Here is a 25,261-nt window from a genome sequence, read left to right as displayed (position 1 = left end):
CAGCAGCTGAACCCCTCAACACAGACAGGTGGGCTGCAGTCCCGCTGTTCCCCCGCTGTCCCCGCCCCACTGACCGTGGCTCTCTCGGGGTGCCCGCAGGACCACAACGAGTACAACTCGTCCATGGCTCGCAGCCAGACGAACACGGCGCGGCTGGAGGGGCTGCGGCCCGGCATGGTGTATGTGGTGCAGGTGCGCGCCCGCACCGTGGCCGGCTACGGCAAGTACAGCGGCAAGATGTGCTTCCAGACCCTCACCGACGGTGAGTGCGCCGGGCAGGGGGGATAAAGGGGCCTGGCTGCCGAGCCTCTGTGCCGGGAGCCGGCGGATTTGCGGCGGTGTCTCGTTATCCGCCAGCGGCAGGGGCGAGCCTCTCTCCGGCTCCCAGCTCCGGGAGCTCCCCCGCTGTTTATTTCTGGCTCTGCTGCCTTCAGCTGTGGGGACATGAAACCCCCTGGCACGGTGTGATGGGGTGGGAGGAGGGCTGCAGAGCTTTGGAGGAAGGAGTCTGGGCTGCTTCCCTGCGATGCTTGGGGTCCATCTGAGCTGCCGGGGCAAGGCTGGGGCGGTCAGACCCATGTGAAAGCTCGTTTCCCATGCCAAAAGGGTGTGTTGGGCCAGCTCATGACCTTCGTGGCTTCTTCTGGCCCTTCCCTGCACCCACAAACACTGGCTTCCTTTGGAAACTACTAAATCAAGGGAGGGTTTGTCATTAATCCCAGCTTCAGGACTAATCCAGAAGTTGGGGAGTGATGCAGGTCCTCCTGGCCCTGGGGCAGCTGAGAGCCCGTTCCCTGTTGTTGCTGGCGTGGCTCCTTCTCTGCTTAGGTGGCATCCATGGCTCCCAGCCTCACTGCCTGTCTTTCCTAAAGCTTTTCTTCTTTCCTAAAGCTTTTCTTCTTCCCCAAAATGGGTCACCCCATGCTTGCATTCATGTTGAGTGCCAGCTGGGGTGGGAAGAGGAAAACCATGCCGGGAGACCAAAGGGAAGGAAATGGTAATAAACCCCCCTCCAATGCCTCAAATATTCAGGATTAGAGAAGCGAGGAGAAAAATCCTGCCTCAAATAAGCAATTAATTGAAATTTAATAAGAATGGATTGTGTAGGTTATTAAATAATAATTGATTGTTAGATGAGAATTTCTCAGGATTTGAGCAGCATGCAGGAGATAAATCTAGTTGCCAGTAATTAACTGCAGAGTAGAAAATACAGATAAAAGGGTGCTAAATGCTTTCTTTTGGATGAGTTTTATTTTAACCCTTGCATGTGGCTGCTGGCACAGCCTGGCAGACCTCACTGGGGCAGCTGGAGGGAGGGGTATTTCTGGAATGCTACAGAAGCCCCAGGAGTGTGTGATCTGCTGGATACTGCCTGTTGAGAGTACCTACACCACTGATGGGGCAGGGAAAAATCGGGGAGACACATGGAGGGTGCCAGTAATTTTTTTGGGCTTCCCCCAGGCATATCCAGTCCTCCCAGTGCCACCTTGGCTTTCTTCCCAGCCTGCTGCTGCTGAAGGATGCAGGGGGTGGCTGAGGGGACAGAGGAGGTTCTGAGGGATGCAGAGGGTTGGAGGGATGCTTAGTGGGGAAGGGATGCTGTGGGTGCCGTGGCTCTGTGAAAGGACTTGTCTCACGTTGAGATATTAAAACCTACAAGCAGACCTGCAGCCAGGGTTCCTGGGTTCTCCTGAGCCTCACTCCCAAAGCTCACCATTGTGCAGGGGACTCTCTGATGTCTGGTCTGGGTGAAGCCTTGGCACAGCATTCTCTGGCTGGCTTGGTTATTAATGGTGTTTTCTTCCTTTCCTACAACTTGTGGGAATTCTGTGTCTGTGAGACCCCATGTTAAAATCGGTCGAAGTGGCCAACAGGTTGAAATCATAGAGTCTCAAAAAGGTTTGGGTTGGAAGGGACCCCAAATCTCATCTCCTTCCAACCCCCTGCCATGTGCTGAGACACCTTCCAGTAGATCAGGTTGCTCAATAAATGAATTTATTGAGGAAAGGGAAATGCCAGAGCCATGGGCAAAACCCCCTTGTGAACCTCATCTCTTTGGGAAATTGGGTCCGTGCACATTGGTCTGCCATTATTTCCAGGATCTTCTCTCCCCTGTCTTTAAGCCAAAGATGTGTGAGCCGAGCATGGCAGTCCTGCCCAGTGCAATATGGCATGGGCTCATCGCCTGCCTCAGCTGAGCCCCCTGCCTGCATCCCCCTTGTCCCACCACCTTGGGAGCAGCACCCATGGGATGGGAGGGGATCCCTTCCCACATGCTGCTCTCGCTCCCTGAGCGTGCCAGGGAGGATTGACCCTGTCCCTCTTCTCTCGCAGACGATTACAAGTCAGAGCTGAGAGAGCAGCTGCCTTTGATCGCGGGGTCCGCAGCGGCCGGGGTGGTCTTCATCGTCTCCCTGGTGGCCATTTCCATCGTCTGCAGCAGGTGGGTCCCTGTGGGATCAGTGTCCCTGGGAGGTGGAGGTGGTAAGATGCAGATTAGGGGTCGGACAGGCGGGATGGGGGACCCGTGCTGCCAGAGGGAGCAGCACGATGCCGCTGCTGATGGAGTGTTGCTGGCAGGGGAGCGGCTTGGGGCCCCCAGCAGCTGCTGATCCCTGAACCTGGCTGTTCTGTCCCCTGTTCTGGCAGGAAGCGTGCCTACAGCAAGGAGGCGGTGTACAGCGATAAACTGCAGCACTACAGCACCGGCAGAGGTGAGCAGCACACGCGGGAAAAGCAGATGGGGCAGACGCTCCCCAGCCTGCACCCGGCATGTGCCCCACTCATCCCCTTCCAAGGGGGCTGTGGGGTGGGGGAACCCCCGTGGCAGATGGGCAGGACCATAGGGTGGGAGGGGAGATGTCCACACGTGTCTGACAGGGTGTGGGGGAGGGCAGGTGCAGCACTGTGGGTGGGAAAAGAAGAGTACCAGGAGGGATTTCGGGGATGGTGATGGATTTGGGGGGATGTCAGGGGCAGGGAGGATGTAGGGGGCAAGGGATGGGGAGAGGATGCTGTGAAGACTCCCAGAGGAGGAAAGGAAGGAGAAGAGGTGGTGATCAGTGGGAGGATTTGCTCCTGATCTCCTGTCACAGGCTCTACCTGGGCCTGGACTGGGGCTGGGCTGTTGGGGGGATTCTGGGTTTTGGGAGCACAGCTGGGGTGTGGGTGCTGGTGGCTGGCACTGCTGCTGTCCTGGCTGCGTGGCTGATGCTTGCCCTGTCCCCTGCTCGGGAAAGGATGTGCAGGCAGTGACTGGGAACATTTAACTGGCTTCGGGCTGCTGATCCCCTTGGCAAACAATTAGGAGAGCCTGAACTTTTCCTAGGAGACCTCTGCGGCCGGTGGAGCTGTGCACCAGAATTAATTCCAGGTGTATTTGTGTGGAATGGCTGCTCTGGTGCCCCTCCAGCAGCCAGCACTGCAAATGAGAATAAAGCAGCAAAACAGCAGCTTTGGGGGGCAGGATTTTCCCATAAATAAATCCCATTTACGCTCTCCTAGAGATGCTTCCCAGGTGCAATTTGCTACCTTGTGGGAAGAACCATCTCTGGGTCCTGGGTGCCTGCTTGGGGGAAAGAGGTGTGGGATGCAGGGGTGGAGGAAGGATGGGTGGGGAAGGCAGGGAGCAGTATGGGTGAGCAGAGGGGAGGAATGGGCATGGAGCAGTCGGCCTGGCAGAGAAAATCAGGAGGTCTGGAGAGGGGTTGGAGACAAGCAGGAGAGCCCAGCCAAGCCAGCAAAGCACACTGGATCTCTTTAGACCTTCTTGGCATCACACTGAACCCTCCCAACATGGTGGCAGCACTGTGGGGGACCCTGAACCTCCTGGCAAACAATAAACTGTTTTCCAAACATCACTGGGTGATCCCAAAATGCAATGGAGCTGTGCTTTTCCTCCCTCTTTTCTCCACGTTTCTGCACTGTGGGGGGGGCAGGGCAAGATTTATTTGATGCCTGATGGATAAACTCATGTCAGGCTGCAGGCAGACTGGTTTTTCACATTTTCCCCCTGTTTTGAAGCATTCCCCACCCCATGCGCATCCCTAGCTGGCCCCAAGCACCCCGAAATCCAGGATGCTCAGCCTAGGTAGGGAAGCAATGAAGCATGTGCCTGTCCTGGGTTTCTAAACCTGGGGGCTGTGAGGACTGGTGTCAGAAATCCAGGGTGCCAGTGATACTCTGCCAAGGTTAGCGAGCCCCCGGGTGCTCCGTCAGTGCAGAGGCTGGAGCAAAACAGGTGGGAAATTTGTGGTGAGCAACTGCTGGAGTAATGAGAGCATCCTCTGGAACAAATCACCGTGTGCTCAGTGGCATGGCAATTACAGCCTCCCAGAGCAGCTCTGCCATCCCTCTGGCAGGACCCCAGGATCACCTGCTGCTGGCAGAGTGCTCTGAGTGGGTTTTGGGGTGAGACGGGGTCTCTCAGGGTGTAATTTTTCAGGGTTTATCCCTTCCACTGCTTCGCTGGGAGCTTTGAGATTGGGGAAATTGGGAAAACGTCCTGTTGAAGCAGCAGCAATTCAGCAGGAAGGGTTTTCTCTGTCCCCATTATATTTATTGCCAGGGAAACTTGATGCCAGAAGGAATTGGACGCTGGGGTCAGGGTCGTGGTGCAGAGTGCTTCAACTTTTGAAGAGTGATAAAAAACTTGCCATTGTCTGCAGCAGTGAAAAATGGCCTAATCCAGCTTTCAGGATTCTTGGGATGATTTTAAGAGCACAAAGCTCTTTGCAGGCAGGCTCACCACGGGTGCCTTTCTTTGGTGGTGTGCTCTGGTACCCAGAATTTCACCCAGCTTTTGCTGGTGTGGCAATGGTGAGCCAGGGGCTGACCTCATCAGAGATGAGGAATGGGTTTGGGTGGCCAATCCCTCATTTGGATGGGATGAGGATGAGGGGGGAGCTCATCCTGCTGATTACTGAGCCTGTGGACAGAGCCTGGGGCATGTCAGAGGGTGTTTGAAAACCAGCCTGTGTTGACAGCGGACAGGAAACTTGGGCATTGTTTTCTCCTCTATTTTTTCAATATTTTGATCAGTGAGCCAGTCTCCATTACGATCCTGTAAATCCCTTTGTAATCCTGGCTGGAGCATCAGCTGCTCTTGTAAAAGAATTTATGGGGCAGTTAAAGTGTATGAGACAGAGCCATAAAGGGATTTATGAACTGGGAGATGCACAGATGGCTTCATTGCAGCCTTCCCTGCCTCTGAGGTGCAGAACTTTTGCCCCAAAGGCCCCTTTTGGGGGTGAGGATGCTCCTGCCTGGTCCCTCCTGAGTCCTCGATGCCCCACAAGCAGCTCTCCCTTGGTGGCTGTTTGGCACCAGCAGTGCCCACTGAGAGGCTTTCATGCCTTCTCCTGAATTGTTTCACAGCTGGGAGCTGATTTAGATTCCTGGTGCAGAGGTGATGCTGTGGTCCATGCATCCATCTGTATGCCAGCTCTGGAAGGGCTCTGGGAAGCACCAGTGTGATGGAATCATGGCCTTGAAAAGGTCCTGAGCAGTGTAATTGAGTGCTGTTAGTCCCTGTAAGGGCGAGGTGCCTTAGGGAGGGGACCAGGCAGTGATGTCCTGCCTGGTCTCCACCAGAGATGACCTTGAGGGGCTGCTGTGCCATCCATGGTCCCCTTTTTGTGTGAGAAATGGCACAGGAAGCTGACCCCCGCCCAGGGGGACACCGCAGCCCCTTGTAGGTCCCTTTTGGGTGGTGGTACAACACCGGTGTCCCGCTGAGCCCTGTGACCTCACCGTGCCCCACCACCATGCCCCTTGGCAGCTCTGCAAGCCCCCGGCATCCAAACTCGATGTCTGCAACCCCATTTGGGAAATCTGGGGAGCTGGTTTTGCTTTTTCCCCCTTGGAAAGGGGCAAGAGCCCACTTTGTGTGTGTGTCCCTGCAGCGTGGCCAGATCCTGCTACCACGCGTTGCCCCGGGTGAGGGACCTCCCGCGTGTCCCGGCGTCCAGCCAAGCCGTATTTCACGGATCCATCCAGCTTGTTGGTTATAATTGCTGCACTCTGTCAATTTAGTAGCCGCCACAAAGCCATCAGAGGCCTTTTTGGGTAAATAAATATTTCTTCACTAAGGCGTGGAGCCTCATAAAGCCTTCACCGTAAAGCCGGTGCGCTGTAGTTCAGGTCTGTAACTGCTCCCGTTGCCGGGGAGGAGGAAGAGGAAGGAGAATGGTGGAGGAGAGGAGGGCAGAGAGGGAGAGGAGGAGGTTCAGGGGAGATCTGGGTGAATTGGTGGCCCAAAGAGGATGAGAAGGGTCTGTGAAGGCGAGCACAGTGATAGCAGCCACTTAGTGGAGAGTGTGAGGACAGAAGGGTCTCCAGTCCTTGGCCATGGTACAACTGCTCTTGGTTTTCCAGGCTGCCCAGAGACTGGGCAGCCAGAGACATCCCTGGCATTGTTCAAGGCCAGGTTGGGTGGGGCTTGAAGCAAACTGGTTTAGTGGAAGGTGTCCCTGCTCATGGGGGTACTTTGAGCTCCTTCCAACCCAAACAACTCTATTAACTCTGTTTCTGTAATTGTCTCCCTTCTGCTGTTGTCCCTGTTGTCCCTGTAACAAGGGTCTCCGGGGATGAAGATCTACATCGACCCCTTCACCTACGAGGACCCCAACGAAGCCGTCCGAGAGTTCGCCAAGGAGATCGATGTGTCCTTTGTGAAGATTGAAGAAGTCATTGGGGCAGGTGGGTCTCTCTGTCTCCTGCTGCCCATCCTTCTCTGCCCTCTCTGCTGCTCTTGTGTGGCCAGGCACCCACCTGGAGCAGCTCTGTGGGGGAACACACATGGTCCTTCACCTGGAAGCCCTCAATGAAGCCTTGAAACATCAAGCTTTCCTGGGTTTGTGAGGGGCTAGGGTGGACATGAGGTTGTTTTATGCTCTCAAAGTTCCTCTGAGGTGGGAAAGGCTCCAGGAATGTATTCACTGGCTGACCACGGGGCCTCTTGGGATTTCCCATGTGGCTTTTCCATGAGATAACAAGAAAGGCCCGATCTCACTGTAGTCTGTGCCATATTCCCATACGTGTGTGTAGATACACACATGTGCATGTGTGTGTGTGTGATCTGTGCTGTTCTATTGCCATTTTTAAATAACTGTGTCATACTCATAGAGGAGAAAGTGAGAAGCCGGGGAGGGGAAGCTGTGAGGAAGCAATGAGTCAGTTTGGTTAGGATCAGGTTCAGTGATGTATCACTGCTCATCAAGGCAAAGTGGCTGCAAAAGTGGCTTAAATGTAATCCCTCCACAGGCAAATCTGGCTTTGGTGAAGTGAAAGCTGTCCTGCTTTCTCTGTATTTTAAATCAGAGAGCAGCAATGTAAACAGCCCAATTATTTCCCACCCCAAGATAAGTGATGTGCAGAAAGGCAGCCGAGATTGTCAATGCTGACACTTGGTATTTGAGGTAGTTCTTAAATGTTGATGCACTTTCCCTGCAAATCTCCTTGTGGGGGTTTGCACAGGCGGCTGCAGCCTCTGCATGTGTCTGTCACCTTGGAGAAGGTTGCAAACCTAAACATGTCCCCAGCAGCAGACATTGGCCCTTTGAAAGAGGACAAGTGGGCTGGGCAAGGCCCCCTTGCTCTTTGCAATGTTTAGTGTGGAGGAGGAGGAGGAGGAGGTGGTAGCTCTGGCGTGGATTGATCAAAGGTTGGACTCAGTGATCTTGGAGGTCTTTTCCAACCGAAATGATTCCATCTCGTGCTCGCAGGGGAGTTTGGAGAGGTGTATAAAGGGCGCCTGAAGTTGCCAGGCAAGCGGGAGATCTACGTGGCCATCAAGACGCTCAAGGCCGGCTACTCGGAGAAGCAGCGCCGGGATTTCCTGAGCGAGGCCAGCATCATGGGGCAGTTCGACCACCCCAACATCATCCGCCTCGAAGGGGTGGTCACCAAAAGCCGCCCGGTCATGATCATCACAGAGTTCATGGAGAACGGGGCCTTGGACTCCTTCCTGCGGGTGAGGCGAGGCGGGGCCACGTGGGCCGTGGGATTTGGGAATGGGATGTTGGTGTGCTGTTTGTACATCCCAGCCTGTTTGCTTAACTTGGGAGCTGGCTGGAGTGTGCCATACATCTCGAAAATGTGTGCTTTGGGGTGGTTACCTCTGTTTTAAGCAGGCAGGGCAGCTGGAGTCCTCTGGGGAGGTGCAGCATCCTCCTGAGGTTGGGGTGAGTGGCCCTGGTGCCACTGTGGGGTCTGCATGTTCACCCAGTGCCTGCTCTTTCTGGTCGCAGCAAAACGATGGGCAGTTCACAGTGATCCAGCTGGTGGGAATGCTCAGAGGGATTGCTGCTGGGATGAAGTACCTGGCAGAGATGAATTATGTGCATCGAGATCTGGCTGCCAGGAACATCCTGGTCAACAGCAACCTGGTGTGCAAAGTGTCCGACTTCGGCCTCTCGCGCTACCTGCAGGACGATACGTCTGACCCCACCTACACCAGCTCCTTGGTAGGTACCTCCCGCAGGATGTTCTCCTCCCTGGCATTCCCTGTGCCCTGCACCTGCTGAACCTGGCAGAAGGGTGCTGGATGTACAGTCTGGCATGGGTGGGAGCACCTCATGAGCGTTCCCACCACATAGGTTCATGATCCAGAGGTCCTGGCTGTGGTTTCCACAAATTTTCCTCTTTTCCCTCCTTTCTCTTCCTCCTTTTTAGAAGTTTTCCAGCTCCCTCCTCCCTTAAGCACCTTTCTGCCTTCTGCAGTTTCCAGATAAGGCTCTTCCCTCTCCTCTGTGGAGGAAAGGTGCACAGAGGAGTCCCTGGAGAGACAGGAAGGGGAGGCAGGGAGATCACAGCAACTCCTGGTGTTTTAACTCCCCTTCCCCCAGTGTTCCAGGTCTGGTTTGCTTTTCCCTGCTGGAAACTTGTTCCAAGCATAAATTAAAGAGACAAGCCTAACGGGAGCTCTGCCATTCCCCAGCCACCCTTCTCTTCCTTGATTAACTCATTTGTAGGTAATGGCAGCTCTGTTCTCCCCCTGCTCCTGGCTACCCCAGGGGACCCCCAGCTCCCCAGCATGGCCACTGTCCTGCTTGTGAGCCCCTGAGAGGTGTTCAGGATGATCAGAGGGGAAAGGGATGAGCAACTCGCTGGCCTCATCTAATGGATTAATCAGAAGAGCGTGCAGTGGGTGCCAGCACGAGGCTGCACCAGCTCCTGCCAAAGCAGTTCCTCGGGCTGCTGGGCTGTGCCCAGGTGCCAGGGCTGGCTCCTGCTGCCAAAATGGGAAAGCCAGGGGCATGCCTTTAAGGCTGACTCAATGTTTTGGCCCAGCTGCAGCCCCTCACTGTCCCTCCCCTGCTCAATGGGATGTTCCTGTCCCCCCGGGACCTGCCCCGCTCCCTGCCCAGACCCTTCCAGCAGGCAGCAGCCTTTGAGCAGACACCCAGCTTTTATTTTTCCTTCAAATACCCCAGCAGTAGCTGCTGAGACGAGGCATGAATTAGTCTTTTCCCCACCTTCAGAGATAAAAAGAGATTATCTCATCTGTGTTTTTATTTAATTTAGGCCATAATAGATCTCCCCGGCAGCTGGGAAGTGATGCTGTGCCTGCGATTGCATCACTCTGCCTCCCACAGCAGTCTTTTCGCTCTGGGGAAAAGGCAGGAAAAACAACCTAGCAGTTAATTTCTCCATTTGTAGTTAGTCAAATCAAATTTTTTGCCATTCATCCTTCAAGAGCAGCTGACGCGTCCTCGGAAAGGCTACGGAAAACGATTGTGCTAAACGATTTACAGAGCAGTCCTGCCCCCAGAAAATTCCCGTGCGTGTCTGTGGTTTTCCTTATCCCTTGGCTTTTTTTGTGGTTATTTGATGGAGCTTTTCCAGGGAGCAATCCCTCTGTGCGTGCTGCCTCTGCTCACATCCCTGCGCCCTTGGCATGGCCTTTGGCCCTGCAACCTGCCCTGGCTTGGCGGGGTGGCTTGAGATGCTGAGCCTGATTTTGAGCCTTTGGGAGAAATGAGGAGCTCTCTGCCAAAGGCACTTTTCTACACCAGTGCTTTCCATTGGGTTTTAAAGGTGTTTTTCTTTTTGCCTTCCACTCCAAAAGCAGGGCTGGAAGGATCTTCTGGCAGCTGTGGGAGCTCAGATAAATCTGTAGAGGATGCTTTCAGTTCAGCCGTGTTTCTGTTGAAGGCTGAGGGATGGGGATGCCTGTGGCTCCTTACCTGTGACGAGCACTAGCCCAGTCATGCTTAGCCTTGTCATCTCGTGACTCCCTGGCAAGGGGCCTGGGGGACAGGCCACTGATGTGCTGGGTCCTGCTGGAGTGGGGTGGTGTCAGTCAGTGGGGTAAATCCTTGGCTAAACCCATTTGTTTTGTTCAGCTAAGCCCTTTTGGGCAGGTACAAGATACGTTCATGGAGTTGTTTATGGCTCCTGCCTCCTCATCCCATCGGGTGCCACCTGCCCACTCCTTGGTGGGGTCCCCAGGGACCCATGGTTTGGGCTGTGTGGGATGACCCCACAACTGTGGCTTGTGGGCATCCAGCCTCCTCTACCTAGGGAGACATTTCTCAGCTGAAGTCCCTTTTTCTAGGGGGGGAAGATCCCTGTCAGGTGGACGGCGCCAGAGGCCATCGCCTACCGCAAGTTCACCTCGGCCAGCGACGTCTGGAGCTACGGCATCGTCATGTGGGAGGTGATGTCGTTCGGGGAAAGGCCCTACTGGGACATGTCCAACCAAGACGTAAGCACTGGGAGTCATCCACACTGCTCTGGGGGCCAGGGGGTGCTCATTGCCAAAAGAAATCCCTGCCTGAAGGGCTCTCTGCTCCTTCCAGGAGCCTTGGGAGCACTTGGTTTGGAGATGAAACAGGCTGGTGAGCAAGGAGGGGAAATTGGGAAGAAAAGCCAGTGGGCTGGTAATTGGACTTCAGCAAGCTGCAGGGCCTTTGAAAATGTTCAGAGGGTTTACAAGCAGGGAAGGAGCTTTGGAAGTGTGACTGCTGTACTCCGGCGAGATCCGCCGAGATAATGAGTGGCAGCTCTCTGCTGGGAGGAACTGCAGCCGCGGAGCATCAGAGCGGAGATTAACCTCGCGGAGCCCCCGGCTCCTCCCGCTCCCTTGGCTGCTGATCAGCTGGGCTGGCCGTGCCTTCCCGACTGCCTGCAGCCCCTCTGCCTGCACAGGCAGCTCAGGGAACCTCCCGAGTCCCTCATCCACTTTCCCCCTCACTCATCCGTCCTCATCCATCCTCAGGTCATCAACGCCATCGAGCAGGACTACCGGCTCCCGCCGCCCATGGACTGCCCGGCCGCCCTGCACCAGCTGATGCTGGACTGCTGGCAGAAGGACCGCAACACCCGCCCGCGCTTCACCGAGATCGTCAACACCCTGGACAAAATGATCCGCAACCCGGCAAGCCTCAAAACTGTGGCGACCATCACCGCTGTGTGAGTGCTCCCTGTCACCATCCCATGCCGTGGGGAAAGGCTCCCCGAGCGGCTCGAGAATCCATAAATCCTTAGGCGGGGGCGGGGGGGGGTTCTGTATTTGCTCTGCCTGACAGTCAGACAAAGAACATGCAGTTTTCAGCCAAGCAACAGCAATAATTCTTTGCTATTGATTCTTTGTGGCGTGTGACCATTTGGGTGCGGTGGCTGCTCTGCCCACGCCTCATCCCGGTGGCTCCCGCAGCTGGAATCCAACGTGCGGGCTTGCAGAGCACTGCTTGGCACAGCGGTATTCCCATGGGACACGCCTTCCTCATGGCCTCCCATGGGTGTGTGCTGGGGGGAGCACAGGGGTGCCAGGGGTGGGCTGGGCAGTGTGTCCCTGTGCTGGCCGGGCTCGTCCCCAGCAGTGTGTCCTGTTTCAGGCCTTCTCAGCCCCTCCTCGACCGCTCCATCCCCGACTTCACTGCCTTTACCTCAGTAGACGACTGGCTGAGTGCTGTGAAGATGAGCCAGTACCGGGACAGCTTCCTGACGGCTGGCTTCACCTCCCTGCAGCTGGTGGCCCAGATGACGTCCGAGTGAGTTGGCCGTGCCAGGGCCGCCTGAAAGCGGGGTGCTGCCCAGTTGGGGAGGTGGGGAGGTCAGTTCAGGGCAAAGGACAGGTGTGAGCATCCCTCACACTGGTCACCCAGAGTCTGGAGGAGGCCACAGTCACCAGCTGGGGGTCAACGTGTGGGTGTCTCCCTGCTTTCAGACCCAGTGATGCTCGCAGGGCCGTGTTTGGGCTCTGTGGATGTTCCAGCTGAGCTTACATCCCTCACCTCCCTTAGCAACAGCAAAACAGGTTCACCACCTGAACAGAACGGTGTCCCCCAGGACACCTCGTGGGATGTTCAGGCTGGATATCAGGAAAGGTTCTGCCCCCAGAGGGTGCTGGGCACTGCCCAGGCTCCCCAGGGAATGGGCACAGCCCCGAGGCTGCCAGAGCTCCAGGAGCATTTGGACAGCGCTGCCAGGGATGCCCAGGGTGGGGTTGTTGGGGGGTCTGTGCAGGGCCTGGGGCTGGACTCTGATCCTTGTGGATCCTTTCCAATTCAGCCTATTCCATGATTCTGTGGAGGAAATTCAGCTGCCCATTGACCTTCCTCTGTCTGTCTGTCTGTCTGTCTTCCAGAGACCTCCTGAGAATAGGGGTGACTTTGGCTGGGCACCAGAAGAAGATCCTGAACAGCGTCCAGTCCATGCGAGTACAGATGAGCCAGTCTCCGACCTCGATGGCATGACGTCCCTTGTCCCACGGGGAGGGGCCGGGGAGGGCGCGCAGCGGAGGGCAGAGGTGGGAGGGGAGGAACTGAGGCGGGGCAGCGCTGGGACAGGAGCTGCCACTGCCTGGGGACTGTGACCGCAGCCACAGGACGTTCCTGGGACTCACCTCTGACTGGTGACTTCCGTTCCTCACCAACAGAAGCACACTTACCAATGTCATGGGGAACAGCGTATAAATACATATAAATATGTACAAATCATATATTTAAAAAGCAAAGCAAAACAAAAAAAAATCATAAAAAACGATGAAGACAAACCAATGTGCGTTGGGGAAGCAAACCCAAACCCTAGAGACCAGACTCCAATCCTGCCACCAGTGAGCAGTGGTCGAAACTGAGAAGGAGGAAGGGGCTGTTGGGGAAGGGAGAGGCATGAGATGGAGCATCCTGTCCGGAGAAACCACCTTCCTTTTTCTTCTTTTGCCCTCCCTCCCTGCCCTGGCCCTCCCGGCTCACCCCGCTCCCCTCTCTGCTCACGGACTGGGAGGAAGTGTCCTCAGATGTCTCTGCAGCTCCCTGCCATCCCACCCAGGTGCCGCTCCGGCAACTACCAAAGGACTTCGCTGACCACTGCATGGGGGATCCGACTCAATCCAGTTAATGTCTTCATATTGAAGAAGAGATGTACCTTCAATAGAAAACCTTGGGTTTTGGTTTTTTTTTTCTCTTTTGCTTGCATTTTTTTTGCAAAAAGGTAAAAAAGAGGATTAAAAAAAAAAAACAAACTCTCCATCCTGGAAAATGGAAAGAGGTGTTCCCATGTGTGTGTGCGCGCTCGTGCGCCTGTGTATGTTGTCAACCTTCCGTGGACTCACTGCTTGTCCGTGACCGAAGACCAGCGCTGACCCTGCGGCCAGCAGCCGGCCGGTCCCCAGCCCGGGGGGAACAGGGGTTGTGCCCACAGCCCCCAGGGGCGGGAGGCAGCCGGGAAGCACCCGGTGGTGAAGGAAGTGCTCGGCATCCTGCACGTGGGGAGGAGGATGCCAAGGGCCGGCTGGCGCCGCGGGGATGGGACAGGACCGGAGGAGCCGCCGCGTGGCTGTGACGGGGTTGGTGGCTGCTGGAGGAGGAGAGATGCTCTGGGAAATGGACTGCTCAGGCCTCCAGGGCCTCGGTGATGTCTGGAAGATGGCTATGGAGGACTTTTTCCCCCATCTTGTGGACCTAAGGATTTTGATATTGATTTATGGACTTAGGTTTCATGGCTTCAGAGGTAGGTCCAAGTGTTTTGTGTGTCTCTGTCCATCCGTCCATCCTGCTCCGTATTTTTCTGCTCTTCTTTATAGCCTCTCCCAGCGGATGTTTCCCCGTATTTAATTTGATCTTTATTATTTTTTTTTTGGTTCCTCCATTGGTCTCCTAGGCAAATTGATCTGGTTAAAATTGCCCGACACGTGTCAGTGTTTACCCAGAATATTGTAAGGCTGGGCCATCTGACTTCCCTCCGCGGATCGCGCCGGGAGTGTATAAAACGAATGAACTCTTAGTAAGGCTTTTACTTAGAGGGCTGTGTGCGAGTTGCAGTGATCCATCACTGTGCTGGCACCCGCGTGGTGGGGGAGCGCTGGCACGGGCTGGCCGTGGCTGTGCCTCGGGGGCTGCAGGTGCCAGCCGCGATTTGGTGGCGCGGTGGCTCACGCGTACACGGAGACCCTCTCATTCACCTTCCATCCTCCTCGCTCTTCCATCCCCACCGTGGCAATGCTCCACGTCTGCTAGCGCCATGGGGGTGTCCTGCATCCATCCATGTCCTGGGGGTGTTCCTGAGCCACAGGCATGCCCCATATCCGGCTGTGTTACAGGGGCTGCTTTACTTCTCAGCCCACGTCTGTCTGTGCTGCAGTGATGCCCTGTGTCCGTCACTGCCGTGAGGATGGCTCATGCCCACCTGGGCTCTGGGTTTTCCCTGTGTCTGTCCTTGCCATGGGGCTGCCCACATCCAGCTACACCATGGGATTGCTCCACGTCCATCTGCCCCATCGTATTCCCATCTATGCCTGGAGATGCCTCACCAGATTTGCTTGCTGCCCCTGAGCACAAGGGGACAAGCCTGTGCTCTGCCTGCTGCCAGCACCTGTCCACATGTCCTGGGTGGGGGCACTGTCCCTCCTGTGTTGGGGCTGTCAGGGTGCTCTGTGGCTGGGGGGACCCCCGTGTATCCCGTGAGGAGCACGTGCTCAGTTCGTGGTGGTTTGTGAGGAACACGTTCATTGGGTCGTGCTCATGGTCCATCACCAGCAGCAGGTGAAGGACCCTTTGGGGTGCACTTTCCACCTCCAGTTCTTTTTCTTGCATTGCCCAAGGCAGATGACCCGTGCTCTGCCGAAGAAGAAGGGGAAGTAACAAGATGCAGGAATGAGCTTGTTTCAATTCACTGAACTCCCCCCAGAGAAAGAGGCAGAGAAAAACACCCCTTGTTTACAACAGCAGGGACTGCTCCTCATCCTGTCTGATAGACGATTGCTAATACCTCTCGGGATGCCGGCGGCCCAAATCTGTATTCCGGGATGTTGTCACACGGAACACAACATGCAGATGGAGCGGGCGCCGCGCATGCTAATGCGCTGCCCCGCCACATTGGTATTCGCCGCTGCTGAAGGGTCCTTTGTGGGGTTTTTTTATGATTTCTCTTTTATGAGAAGGAAGCTAAAGGTGTTTAAAGGAACGAGTGACAGCCACAGAGGCTAAATATCAATAGTGCGCCTTCACGGCTCCCCTGCCGCTGTCGCCGGCCCCGCGAGCACCTGTGAAGCAGCTGCTGCTGCCTGCTCGGTGCTGTCCCTGCCCCGCCACACCACAGCAACCCTGCTTTAATGTAAACCCTTCAGTGCAGAACCACGGTCATAGGGTGAGAATGGATCTCTGAGATCATCGAGTCCAACCTGTGACTGATCCCCACCATGTCAGCCAGTCCGGAGAACCGAGTGCCATGCCCAGCGCTCCTTGAACACCTCCAAGGATTGGGATTCCACCACCTCCCTGGGCAACCCATTCCAATGTTTAACCACTCCTTCAGTGAAGAAATTCTTCCTGGTGTCCAACTTGAACCTCCCCTGGTGCACCTTGAGGCCATTTCATCGTGAATGTGAAATGTGAAACATTCAGACCTGCCCATCCCACCCAGCAGACCAGGTGCCCCTGAGGGATCAAACAGGCTGTCTGGGCGCTCAGGTGCTGTCAGAGATGCCAAGACCATCTTGGCTAATGATGCTCCTTGGCTCTGGGCCACCAGCAGTGCCCCTGGGCATTGCCAGGGCTGGTGGCCTTTCCCTTCTGTTGCTCTTTCCCAGCTGTCCAACATTTGTCTCCTGAGCTGTGTCAGAGCAGATGATTCCCATATCCCTCCACTCCTAACCAGCTGTCCTCACATCTTGGCCTCGTGCTGGGACCTGGACGTGTCCCCTCCAGGATCATGCAAGAGTCCAGCAGCAGATTGGTGGTGCTCAGGGCTGAGCAAAGAGATTGCAGGTGGGCTCAACCAAACCCCTGCAGCAAAGAGGCATCATGGGCCGAGGGAGTTGCTGTCAAGGTGATACTTGAGGGAGGGTCACCAGGGGCCACCTGTTCTCTTGCCTTTCAATAAAAGTCATTTCATCCAAACCAGAAGATTTCACCATCAATCTGTTAGTGGAAAACAACGGGGAAAGTCCAAACCAGCCATGTTTGGGTTTTGTTTTTTATTGAAAAAAAACAGCATAAAAATTTCAGATGACTTCTGACAGACCATTTTGTTTCTTTAGAGGCCTTTCTTACGAGTAAAATCAGTTTTCCAAACTGTGAAGCCTTTCTGTGTGGAAGTGACAGTGCTGTCCCTGCCTGGCCATGGCAGCAGCGTTGTGTTTGACCTGCTCCTCCTTTTCCTTCATCAGATGCCAAGGAAGAGGCTCTCACCTTGACTTGGGTGGTGCCTCTCTGATGCTGCCCTGTTGCTCCTGCTCCAGCGGGAGCCTCTTCCTTGGTCTAAAGATGAACACTCCGATTTCACGTCTTTGGATCCACACTGGTTGGTGTTGGACTTCCTTTCTTTGATCCCAGAGGAGAAGGGATGGCTCAGAAACTGTTTTCTCCCTGCAGAGTTTTGGTTTAAAGGGAAGAAAAAGGAGTGTTGGATCAAAGAGGACCAACTGCACTGGCCTTCCCTCTGGGCTGGGCTCCGTCCATCACACAGGGTCCTGGTGGGTTCCTGTGCCATGTGGAAGGGCGGGTGATGCCTTTTTCTGGTCTTAAAATCAAGAGTCATGCACGTTTAGAAGGGAAAAAGGGATTTTACCTTGGTATTTATGTTAAGAATCCTTAGGTGCACACGTCCAGGTCGAATGCACCCCGCAAAATGCCCACCCCAAAAAGATTGGGTATAACATTATGGGTGTTACTAATTAGCAGATCTATCAAAGATTCCCCAATGAGAGGCTCAAGTGAGCCCCCCTCCCCAAGGAACCTTCCCCTGGATGGTTCTATCTTGGTTTACAGAATGTGTTCTGGAGAGGACCTTGGGCTCTGGGGCACACTGATCCCTGGCTACGAAGCTTCTAAAGTGTTGAGTCTCTCAGCTTGACAAACAAATCCAAGAATGTAGGGAAAAAGCACTGAGAATACAGAAGTTGTAAAAAGGTATAACAGGGGTATAAAAGAAAAGGCAAAAATCTTCATGGCATCACTGGGAGATGCCCATTGCTGGTGAACCCCACTGGGTTGGATCCTGACCCTCGCCACTGCTCATGGGTGAAGCTCAGTCACGGTGCCTTGCTCCTTTGGCTGCATCCCACATGAATATCCACACATGGATGTGGCTGCTCGCCCGGGTGAGCCCACCTCGCCCTCGCCCCTGATCCTGGCCTTTCACTCTGCACTCTGCAGTCGTCAGCTCCCTCTCTCCATTTCTATGGCAACTGTAAAAACCTCAGCCCTTTTATGTCTTTTTTAGAGTTTTCTTTTTGTGTGTGTCTGGGCTGGCTTTGTCCTTTTTGCATAGAGCATTAAATCAAAAAAGGAACTTTTGGCTACCAAACCCCTGCTTTGAGCTTGGCCCTAGGTCTTGTGTGAGAATCAGTGGGTGAGATCCTCACAACTGGACTGGGTGTTGCCAAGTGGCTGTTACTTCCCTCATCCCCATTTGCAATTCAGCTGCATCGTTCTCCTCTGGGCCTTTTCCATGCTTTTTCCACAGCCCCATCCCTGGGTGTGATGGAGGAGCAGCAGGTTTCTCAATGGCAGTAATTAGAAGGAGATGGGGTGCCTCTGCCGAGGAAGGTGAACCCAAGCCCCTCGCACATCCGAGGCTTGAACATGGAAGAAGAGCGTGTATTAATGGCATAATTATGTGCCTCTTTCCAGAAAAAAAAAAAAGGAATGTATTTTATGCCATTTAATGACCTTCAAATTAACAGTTCTTTGAAAGCACTTATGTATATTTAATTTTAAATGTTGCTGCAAGTCAAAGCAGGGCTTGCGATGAAAACAGCAGGCAGCCGGTTTTTAAATAAGAGTGATCTCAAACCATTACTTCTGAGCCTGCCAGCTTTTGGTGCCTCTAATGCTCCTTTGCCAAGAAGAAACCACGGCTGTCCTTCCCCCTGCGCCCCTTGTGCCAGCCTGAGTCCCATGGGATCTCTGCTGCTCTCTGCTTTGATTCAGAGAGAGGGAAGGGTTGGCTTGGGGTTGGGTTGCAGAATCTCGTCAGTAAGTTTGCCTGCATCCCAAGGACATCTCTGTGGGAGCATCCCAGCTGGCCCATGGTCTGGGAGAAATCATTGGGCATTGCCTAGGACAGGTTTTTCTGCCCTGCCATCAGCCCTTGCTGTTGTTCTGCGGTGGGGACAGACACGTTTCCCTTCGTTAAGGTCTGAATTAAGGCTTTTGCCTCTGATCCATAAAAACTGCCGATATATCTGAGCCACTCTGTGTTCACTTGGAAATCGTTACTCTTAAACATTGAATTTGAGTTAAAAAAAAAAAGGATCAATCAGCTTCTGAGGTGAGGAATGGATTTACAGACCCAGAAGTGTTCTGTCGCTCCAAGGCCACCCGTCCTCCTTGTACTGCTGGGAAGGGGTGGGGGCCAGGGAGTCACATCCAGCTCCAGCACTCAGCCAGTGCTGCTCGTCCCTGCTGCCCCAATCTCCCCGCTGCGGGAGGGGCTGCAGGGGATTTCACATTCCAATCATCGTCTGCTGTGATGCCTCTTCCATGAAGGATCCCGCCAGGGTGGATAGTGATCCAATACTTGGATCATTCCCAGTGAGTCTCCTCAGGATTTTGGAAGCGCCAGAAACTTCTCGAGTGATGATGGAGGAGAAGCCAAGTCCACACTGACGGGACTCCTGTGGAGAGTTGTTTCACCCCATCAGTGATTTCTTTGCTGCTCCTGTTTTGGCTTATATTTTTCATATTTTTGGTGTGTTGGAGGGGTCCTTGGGGATCATCTTGGATCATCAACCCTCCTGCCATGGGGGAATGGCTCTGCCTGTCCCAGCTGAGCTCAATCTCCTCCAAAGCCTGTCTGGGAGGAGTCAGAGCTGCTGCTGGGTTGTGCTGTCCCATTTTTGATGTCCTCAGGGTTTGGCTCTGTGTCTCAGGGGAGATCTGCTGGCTCACGTCCCTCACCGGGGCGTTTGACATGGGAAGAGGAGCTGCTCCAATCAGGAGAGGGCCTCCCTGCTCTGCTTTGCCTGGCAGGAAGAGATGTGAGGTGGGAACCATGAGCATCCATGGCAGTAAAAGTGGTGTCTGGGTTCCCGTCAGAGCAGCAGATTGGTGCTGGGGAGGGGAGTGCACCCGTCTTGGTGACCATGGTGCCCTTCACCTGCACCTTTTGGGGTTGTCAGAGCTGCTGGCACTCTGGATGGCGACCCAGGGCTGTCCCTTTTGTCTGGCTGTCCTCCACGGACCAGTACCGTGAGTACCTCTCCAGCCTGGGCATAGCTGCCCCCTTCCCCCATCTGCGTCCGAGCATCGCTGCTGCTTCAGCTCTCCTTCCTCTGGCCATTGGATGTTAAACAGCCTGGCTGCCCCACCCTGCTCGTTGCTCTGCTGTGGTGGCTGCTCTGGGGACATCTCGGGGTCCCTGTGGATGCCAACACATGGACAGCTGCACTGCAGGGGACACAACCGCGGAGGGGGTGGCCGCGCCAGTGGCAGAGGCAGGATGGTGTTGAGGTCTGCTGGCCTGTCTCTGGAGGGAAGTGCTGGAGGAGGTTAATCTGAACAAACCAGCCTTGTGAATTTTAAGTGGATTAGCTGAACTCTGCTCCTTCCCTGAACACAGACAGCACCCTTTTGGGGCAGATGTGGGAGTGGATTAGGCAAAAATCTCCTTAAGGCTGTGTTAATTCTAGATAAGTGTAGGGGGATTAACGCCCATCCACTTAAAAAAATTAATTGGAGTGAACTTTTGTCTGTGTTCCCAAGTAAACAAGGCTCGGCAGCTTTCCCCATCCAGCAGCTGGGCCGTGCCTTTCCCTCCTCCGCTCTCTCATCCCCTCACCTTGTGCACGAGCTGCCATCGTGGTGGGGGAACCTGCTCCTCTCTGATTATCCTCAGGGGCCTCATTAGGTGATTGAACCTTTGTGTGAAGGCAGGGAGAGAGGGCAGGAAAATTATGGTCACCATCAGTGCAATTATCAATGCTAATTAGTGCCAAGCAGGACTGACAGCGGGAGGTGCAGCCCATGCCAAGTGTTGTCTGAGGAGCCAGGTGAGCCTCACATGGCACCCTTGTGGGGGCTTCCATGGACAGGCAGATGTGGAACAGAGTGGCTGGTTTACTTATTTTTCCCCACCACGCTTTGGGTGAACTCTTCAGATTCCCCAGCCTAAATATTTGGGAGCCAGCCAGAGGCTGCTGTGGTCAGGGACTCAGGCTGGGGTCAGTGCCTGGGTGGCAGTGCCATGTCATGATCCTGATGGTGCCTGGGTGGGGATGTGGCTCTGGGAGGCCCCAGGGAAAAGGGGGTGAGGTGTGACTCCCTTTGCAGAGGGTTTGGAAATGGGCCTGTGCTCAGGGATACAGGGATTGCAGGATGCAGGGATGGCTTTGGGTCACTCCCAGAGCTGCCTCCATCCTTCCCCGTTCCCGCCAGCTGCTCCCTTTTTCCATGGCATCACACGGGCACGGCAGCTGCGTTTGCAGTGCCACCCATCCGATTATTTTGGGTATTTGCAGTTCTGCCCATTCCCGTGAGTGTGGAAAAGGAGAGCGCCCCGGGGCTGACACGGTGCCCGCATCCCAGGCGCGCTGCTCGGTAACTCCTTCCCTCGTGGGACGCCTTCTCATCACAAACGTGGCCTTTGGATCGCTGCTTGTGTCACGCCAGCCCTCGGGGGCTGAGATCAAAGCCCTCCGCCCGCCTCGCAGGGGTTCCCACGCCGGCGCTCCGGGAGGAGGAGGAGGAGGGATGAGGGATGAGGGATGAGGGGGTGACTCGGTGGCTGCGTACCTGGGGATGAGCTGCGCTGCCCGCCCCCATCCTCCTCCAGCTGTTCGTGACCTGTCCCTCGCGTCCCTTGAGATCCATCCTTTGGGGTCGGCCCAAATCATCTTTCGCTGTCCCCGGATCGCTTTTGTCCTGACGGAGGGAAGGGCTGCGCTCGTGTGGCAGGGCTGAGCCGGCAGCCACCGCCGGGAGAGCGCGGGTTCCCCAGGGAAAATAACCCCCAAAGCCTTGTCCCGCTGTGCTGCTGCCGGGCGGGCTGGGGCAGGACGGCTGGAAGAGCTGGGAATGCCGCGGGGGAAGGCGGTGGCGGAGCCGGGAGCAGCGCCCGGGGCCGGAGCCATCGCTCGCGTCCGGCTTTAATGTGGCAGAATCCGGAGCTGATACAAATCGCCGCCACCCCACCTCGATTTGCACCCATCCCCCGGGCCCGCCCGGCTCAGGCAGCGAGTTCAGCATCGTTCATCGGTTGTGTTTCTGTCACAGCTTTTTTCCAGCTGTTTGGCTGTTCTGGTCCCATCAACGAGAGCTGTGAGACCAAGCCTCCAAGCACGGCAGCGAAAATGGCCCCCTGTGCCCAAGAAATACCCAGCAATATCTTTTCCCCCAGCTGAAGTTGCCTTTTTTTTAAAAGATAATCTCAATTTCTCTTCCCTTTTCTCTACCCCTTTTCCCACCAAACACGACATTACTAAATAAAACTTTCATTACTACCTGGGTTTGCTAAAGAAAAAAATTATTTCCATTCAGGAGTATGATGAATTTTAATAGGAGTGAAATGTCAGGCACAGCTGGAGTGGGTTTCTGAAAGCATTGGTATGTTTGGAGAGGCACAGGGATGCCCGGCAATAATTAGCCAGTGAGCCCCGGCTTTTTGTGGCCCAGCAAAGGGACCCAGCAGTCAATTGCTTTGTTATTTAATGTGCTGCCTTTATGTTTCCAAGATGCAATTGTATATTAAAAGCATCTTTGCCTCTCCAAAGTGGCTAAATAAAGGGATTTTGCTGCTGTGCGGTACTTCTTGGTTGCAGGGTGTGGAGAAGGTGCTCCTGGGGCTTCTCCTTTGGTTCCCAGCCCTTCTGGTTTCCCCCTAGCAGTGGAGAAAATGGGGATTTTTTGTTACATTGGAAAAAGCGATTTGATGGTGCCTGGTGGTTTGCTCCTGCTTTACCCCGGGGGGGCTCATCTTGCAGTGGGAGGGGGGGAAGGGCATCTTGGCTCCTGGGGGACACGGAAACCCTCCCGCCTCCAAAATCGCCTCCCAGCCTCCTCTCCCTAAAGCAACTCAGCCTCACAAAGAATTCCATCTCTTCCGTTCCTTCCTTTTCCCCCGAGGAGAAATGGAGAGCTTTCAGTGAAATCATCACTTTTCTGACAGCATATTAATTAATCCCTGCTTTTTGTGGGTTGGTTTTCTTTTGGGTTTTGGGGTTTTTTTGAGAGGCTGTGTGTGCTGTAAGAAACCTTTGGGTTTCTCCGGGCGCGGCCCCCGCCGGCTGCAGGACGGGGCTGCGGGGCTGGGGCTCGGCGGGGAAGGACGCGTGGCTCTCGGAGCTCTGGACGTGCCAATTCTCACCCTCTCCTCTCCCTCTTGCCTTGCAGGGGCGTCGAGTTGCAGCGGGGCGGCAGCGCCGGAGAGGGGCCCCCGGGGCCGCTCCCCCTCCTCCCACCGCAGGATGCTCCGGGAGGTCCCGCAGCGCCCCGGTCCCCCCGAGCCGCGGCGTGTCCCGGGCCAGCCCTACCCTGTCCTGTACATAACCAGTGAGATGTCTGTAAAAGATTTCAACCCTTGGAATTTTTTTTTTTTTTTGCTCCCCTCTCCCCTTCCCCCTCCCCTTCTTCCCCAATTTGTTGATTGTGTTGAAATTGTCGGAGTTTGTAACAGTATCTTTCAGAGAATATTGTACTAAAGAGAAAATTGCACTCAATAAAAAGGATGAAATAAGCCTGGTCCCTCGCCTTCCCCTTCCCCGGGGCAGCCTTCCTGCTGCCGGCCTCTCTTCAGCGCGGAGCTGGGGGAGTGTTCTACATGAATATTCATTTGGGGAACTGGCAGCGCTCCACCGCTCCTTGACTTACCTCGAATGTTGATGTCTATCAGATTTGGCTCCCCGGTTTGTAAATGAAGTGACTTTATTCTCGGCGATCCCTATCGCAGCTTGCTCGCAGCAGAAAAGCCGGGAGAAGGAGTTTTCCTGGCACGGGTGTTGGTGCGGAGCGCGTTTCAAAGCCCTCGTGTGCGATCGCTCAGGGAAGCCGCGCTGGAAGCGCTGGCTGGGATCAAAGCGCCGTCCTTGCTGGCTCCGCGCGTCCCCAGTCCCGCTGGAGCCTGTCCATGCAAAGGCTGATGCTCCTCTTGAGCCTGCTTTCCTTAAGGCTTACTGTAAATGATGGCTGGAAAATGGATTCTTCCTCGTGCATTGGCTGCGCTTGGGCACTTTGTCCTGCTGGGATCAATGACACAGCCCGTCCGGCTCTGCCACACGCGCTCCTGGGGTGGTCCTGTGCAGGACTTGGCCTCCATGGTCCTCGTGGGTCCCTTCCGCCTCAGGCTATTCTGTGATTCTCGGATCCAGGTGATGCTGAGAGCAGCTGGTCCTGCCGGCACAGGGAACATCCTCCGGCCGGCAGCGGGGGCTGAAACGGGGGATAAAGGTTTTGTAAACTGAAAATACACAGCCACCAACGAGATTCTTGGGGTTCAGAAAGAGGAGCTGCTACTGAGAGAGCTCTGGAGGGGGGGTGGGGGTTCCCATGCGCTGGGGTTGTGGGGTGAGCCGTGGGGAGGGAGGCAAGCGGTGCTTCAGCTGTAGGTGGGGCTGGCAGAGCCCTGCGGTCCCTGGCATCCTGTAATTGTCCCACCAGAGGTGGTGTTGATGTGGGGTGTTCTCACAGCTCCCGTCAGGAGATTTCCAAGTCCTTTCTGCTTCTCCAGGGCCATTATAGCTGGGATGTTTTTACTGCGGGGATTTTTGAGTGGGTGAGTTCCACGTGCTGATGGGGATGGCTCCAGGTCCCTGCGGGCAGGACTCCACTGCCCCAGACTCACATACACAGTGAGGTTTGCCTCCCTCTTTACACAGGGGTAGAACTGCTGGTTTGGGTGTTCTGGGTGGTTTTTGCCGAGCCCATCCCGAGTGATGAAAGCAGAGAGTCTCTGCCATCTTCGGCTATGCAAGAGGCAAATAGGCAGCAGCTGATGGAGGGCAGAGTGAAGTTGTTTGTGTGTCCTTAATTGAGTAGACACTTGATCTAGTGGGCTTCTGGTGTGGTTTAAATGAGTGTTCATGGTTGTTGAATCCTCTGGGCTTTGGGGCACTGGGAGGGTGTCTCCCTTACACAGGTCGCTCCGAGGTTTTCCCCTTAAGTAACCCATGGACATTTACACCCAGTGCTTAACGTTCCCGAAGTGGTTTGCCTTGGAAGAGCCTTTTAACGGGGTCTGGGGGAGCCCTGCTGTCACTGTGATGGTTCATGGGGCTCTGAAGGACCCTGGGGAGCCCAAAGCCCCTCGGCAGAGCCTGGGTATGGCTGGCCAGTCCTCGACTGACCCTCACTCCCTGATACAGGTTTATACAGCTGCGGGCTCTGGAAGCTGGGTTTTATTTTCCCCAGGGGATAACCAGTCACCATCTCCACCTGTGTCCCAGCTGGAGCGAGATGTCATTTCCGAGGCCACACAGCATCCAAAGAAACTTTCCCTGTCACAGCCAGAACAGAGCCTAACCCTCAGAATGAAAAATCTTTCCTTCATGCCTCTCAGGTCTGAAAAATGGAAGCAGCGTGTTGGCTCCAATTACCCCACAGCAGCTCCCAGAAATCCCAGTGCACCCTGTGCTTGGCACACCAGGGTGATGCCAGCCTAGCTCTGGCTAATAAAATAAATAAATCCTTATTTACCCCCCTGCAAGGAGAAAATGGAGCCAGGGCTGTGCTCAGCTCCATGGGGTGCAAGGAGGGGCTTCCCTGGGCAGCTCACGTGTGGAGTCCAGTGGGAGACACTTGCTCTTACTCCAGATGCACAGCTCTGGCCCGAGGACAGCCCTTCCCACGGGAAGAGAGGGGCTGGGAATGTATTGGCCGTGCAG

At 55.0% G+C, this 25,261-nt stretch overlaps 1 protein-coding gene and 1 long non-coding RNA gene across 2 annotated transcripts in view; one reads left to right on the top strand and one right to left on the bottom strand.

The window, feature by feature from the left end:
* The window catches only part of EPHB1 (EPH receptor B1), an 80,295-nt gene extending 57,176 nt beyond the window's left edge, over positions 1 to 23,119 (top strand). The window contains exons 7-17 of the mRNA XM_039556905.1: positions 100 to 262; positions 2,335 to 2,443; positions 2,650 to 2,714; positions 6,577 to 6,699; positions 7,725 to 7,972; positions 8,250 to 8,465; positions 10,559 to 10,708; positions 11,222 to 11,415; positions 11,841 to 11,996; positions 12,593 to 13,956; positions 22,776 to 23,119. Coding sequence (XP_039412839.1) covers positions 100 to 262; positions 2,335 to 2,443; positions 2,650 to 2,714; positions 6,577 to 6,699; positions 7,725 to 7,972; positions 8,250 to 8,465; positions 10,559 to 10,708; positions 11,222 to 11,415; positions 11,841 to 11,996; positions 12,593 to 12,701 — 1,533 coding nt within the window. The 3' untranslated portion in view covers positions 12,702 to 13,956; positions 22,776 to 23,119. The remainder of the gene's footprint in view (positions 1 to 99; positions 263 to 2,334; positions 2,444 to 2,649; positions 2,715 to 6,576; positions 6,700 to 7,724; positions 7,973 to 8,249; positions 8,466 to 10,558; positions 10,709 to 11,221; positions 11,416 to 11,840; positions 11,997 to 12,592; positions 13,957 to 22,775) is intronic.
* Positions 21,919 to 23,591, bottom strand: LOC104696702. The gene is made up of 2 exons (XR_753073.3): positions 23,253 to 23,591; positions 21,919 to 22,263 (listed from the first exon to the last, which is right to left on the bottom strand). It is a non-coding gene; the product is annotated as an uncharacterized LOC104696702 (long non-coding RNA).
* Positions 23,592 to 25,261: the final 1,670 nt, after the last annotated feature.

This window comes from Corvus cornix, chromosome 9 (genome assembly GCF_000738735.6).
Source record: "Corvus cornix cornix isolate S_Up_H32 chromosome 9, ASM73873v5, whole genome shotgun sequence".
Taxonomy (NCBI): domain Eukaryota; kingdom Metazoa; phylum Chordata; class Aves; order Passeriformes; family Corvidae; genus Corvus; species Corvus cornix.
This window is presented reverse-complemented; position numbering and strand designations above follow the sequence as displayed.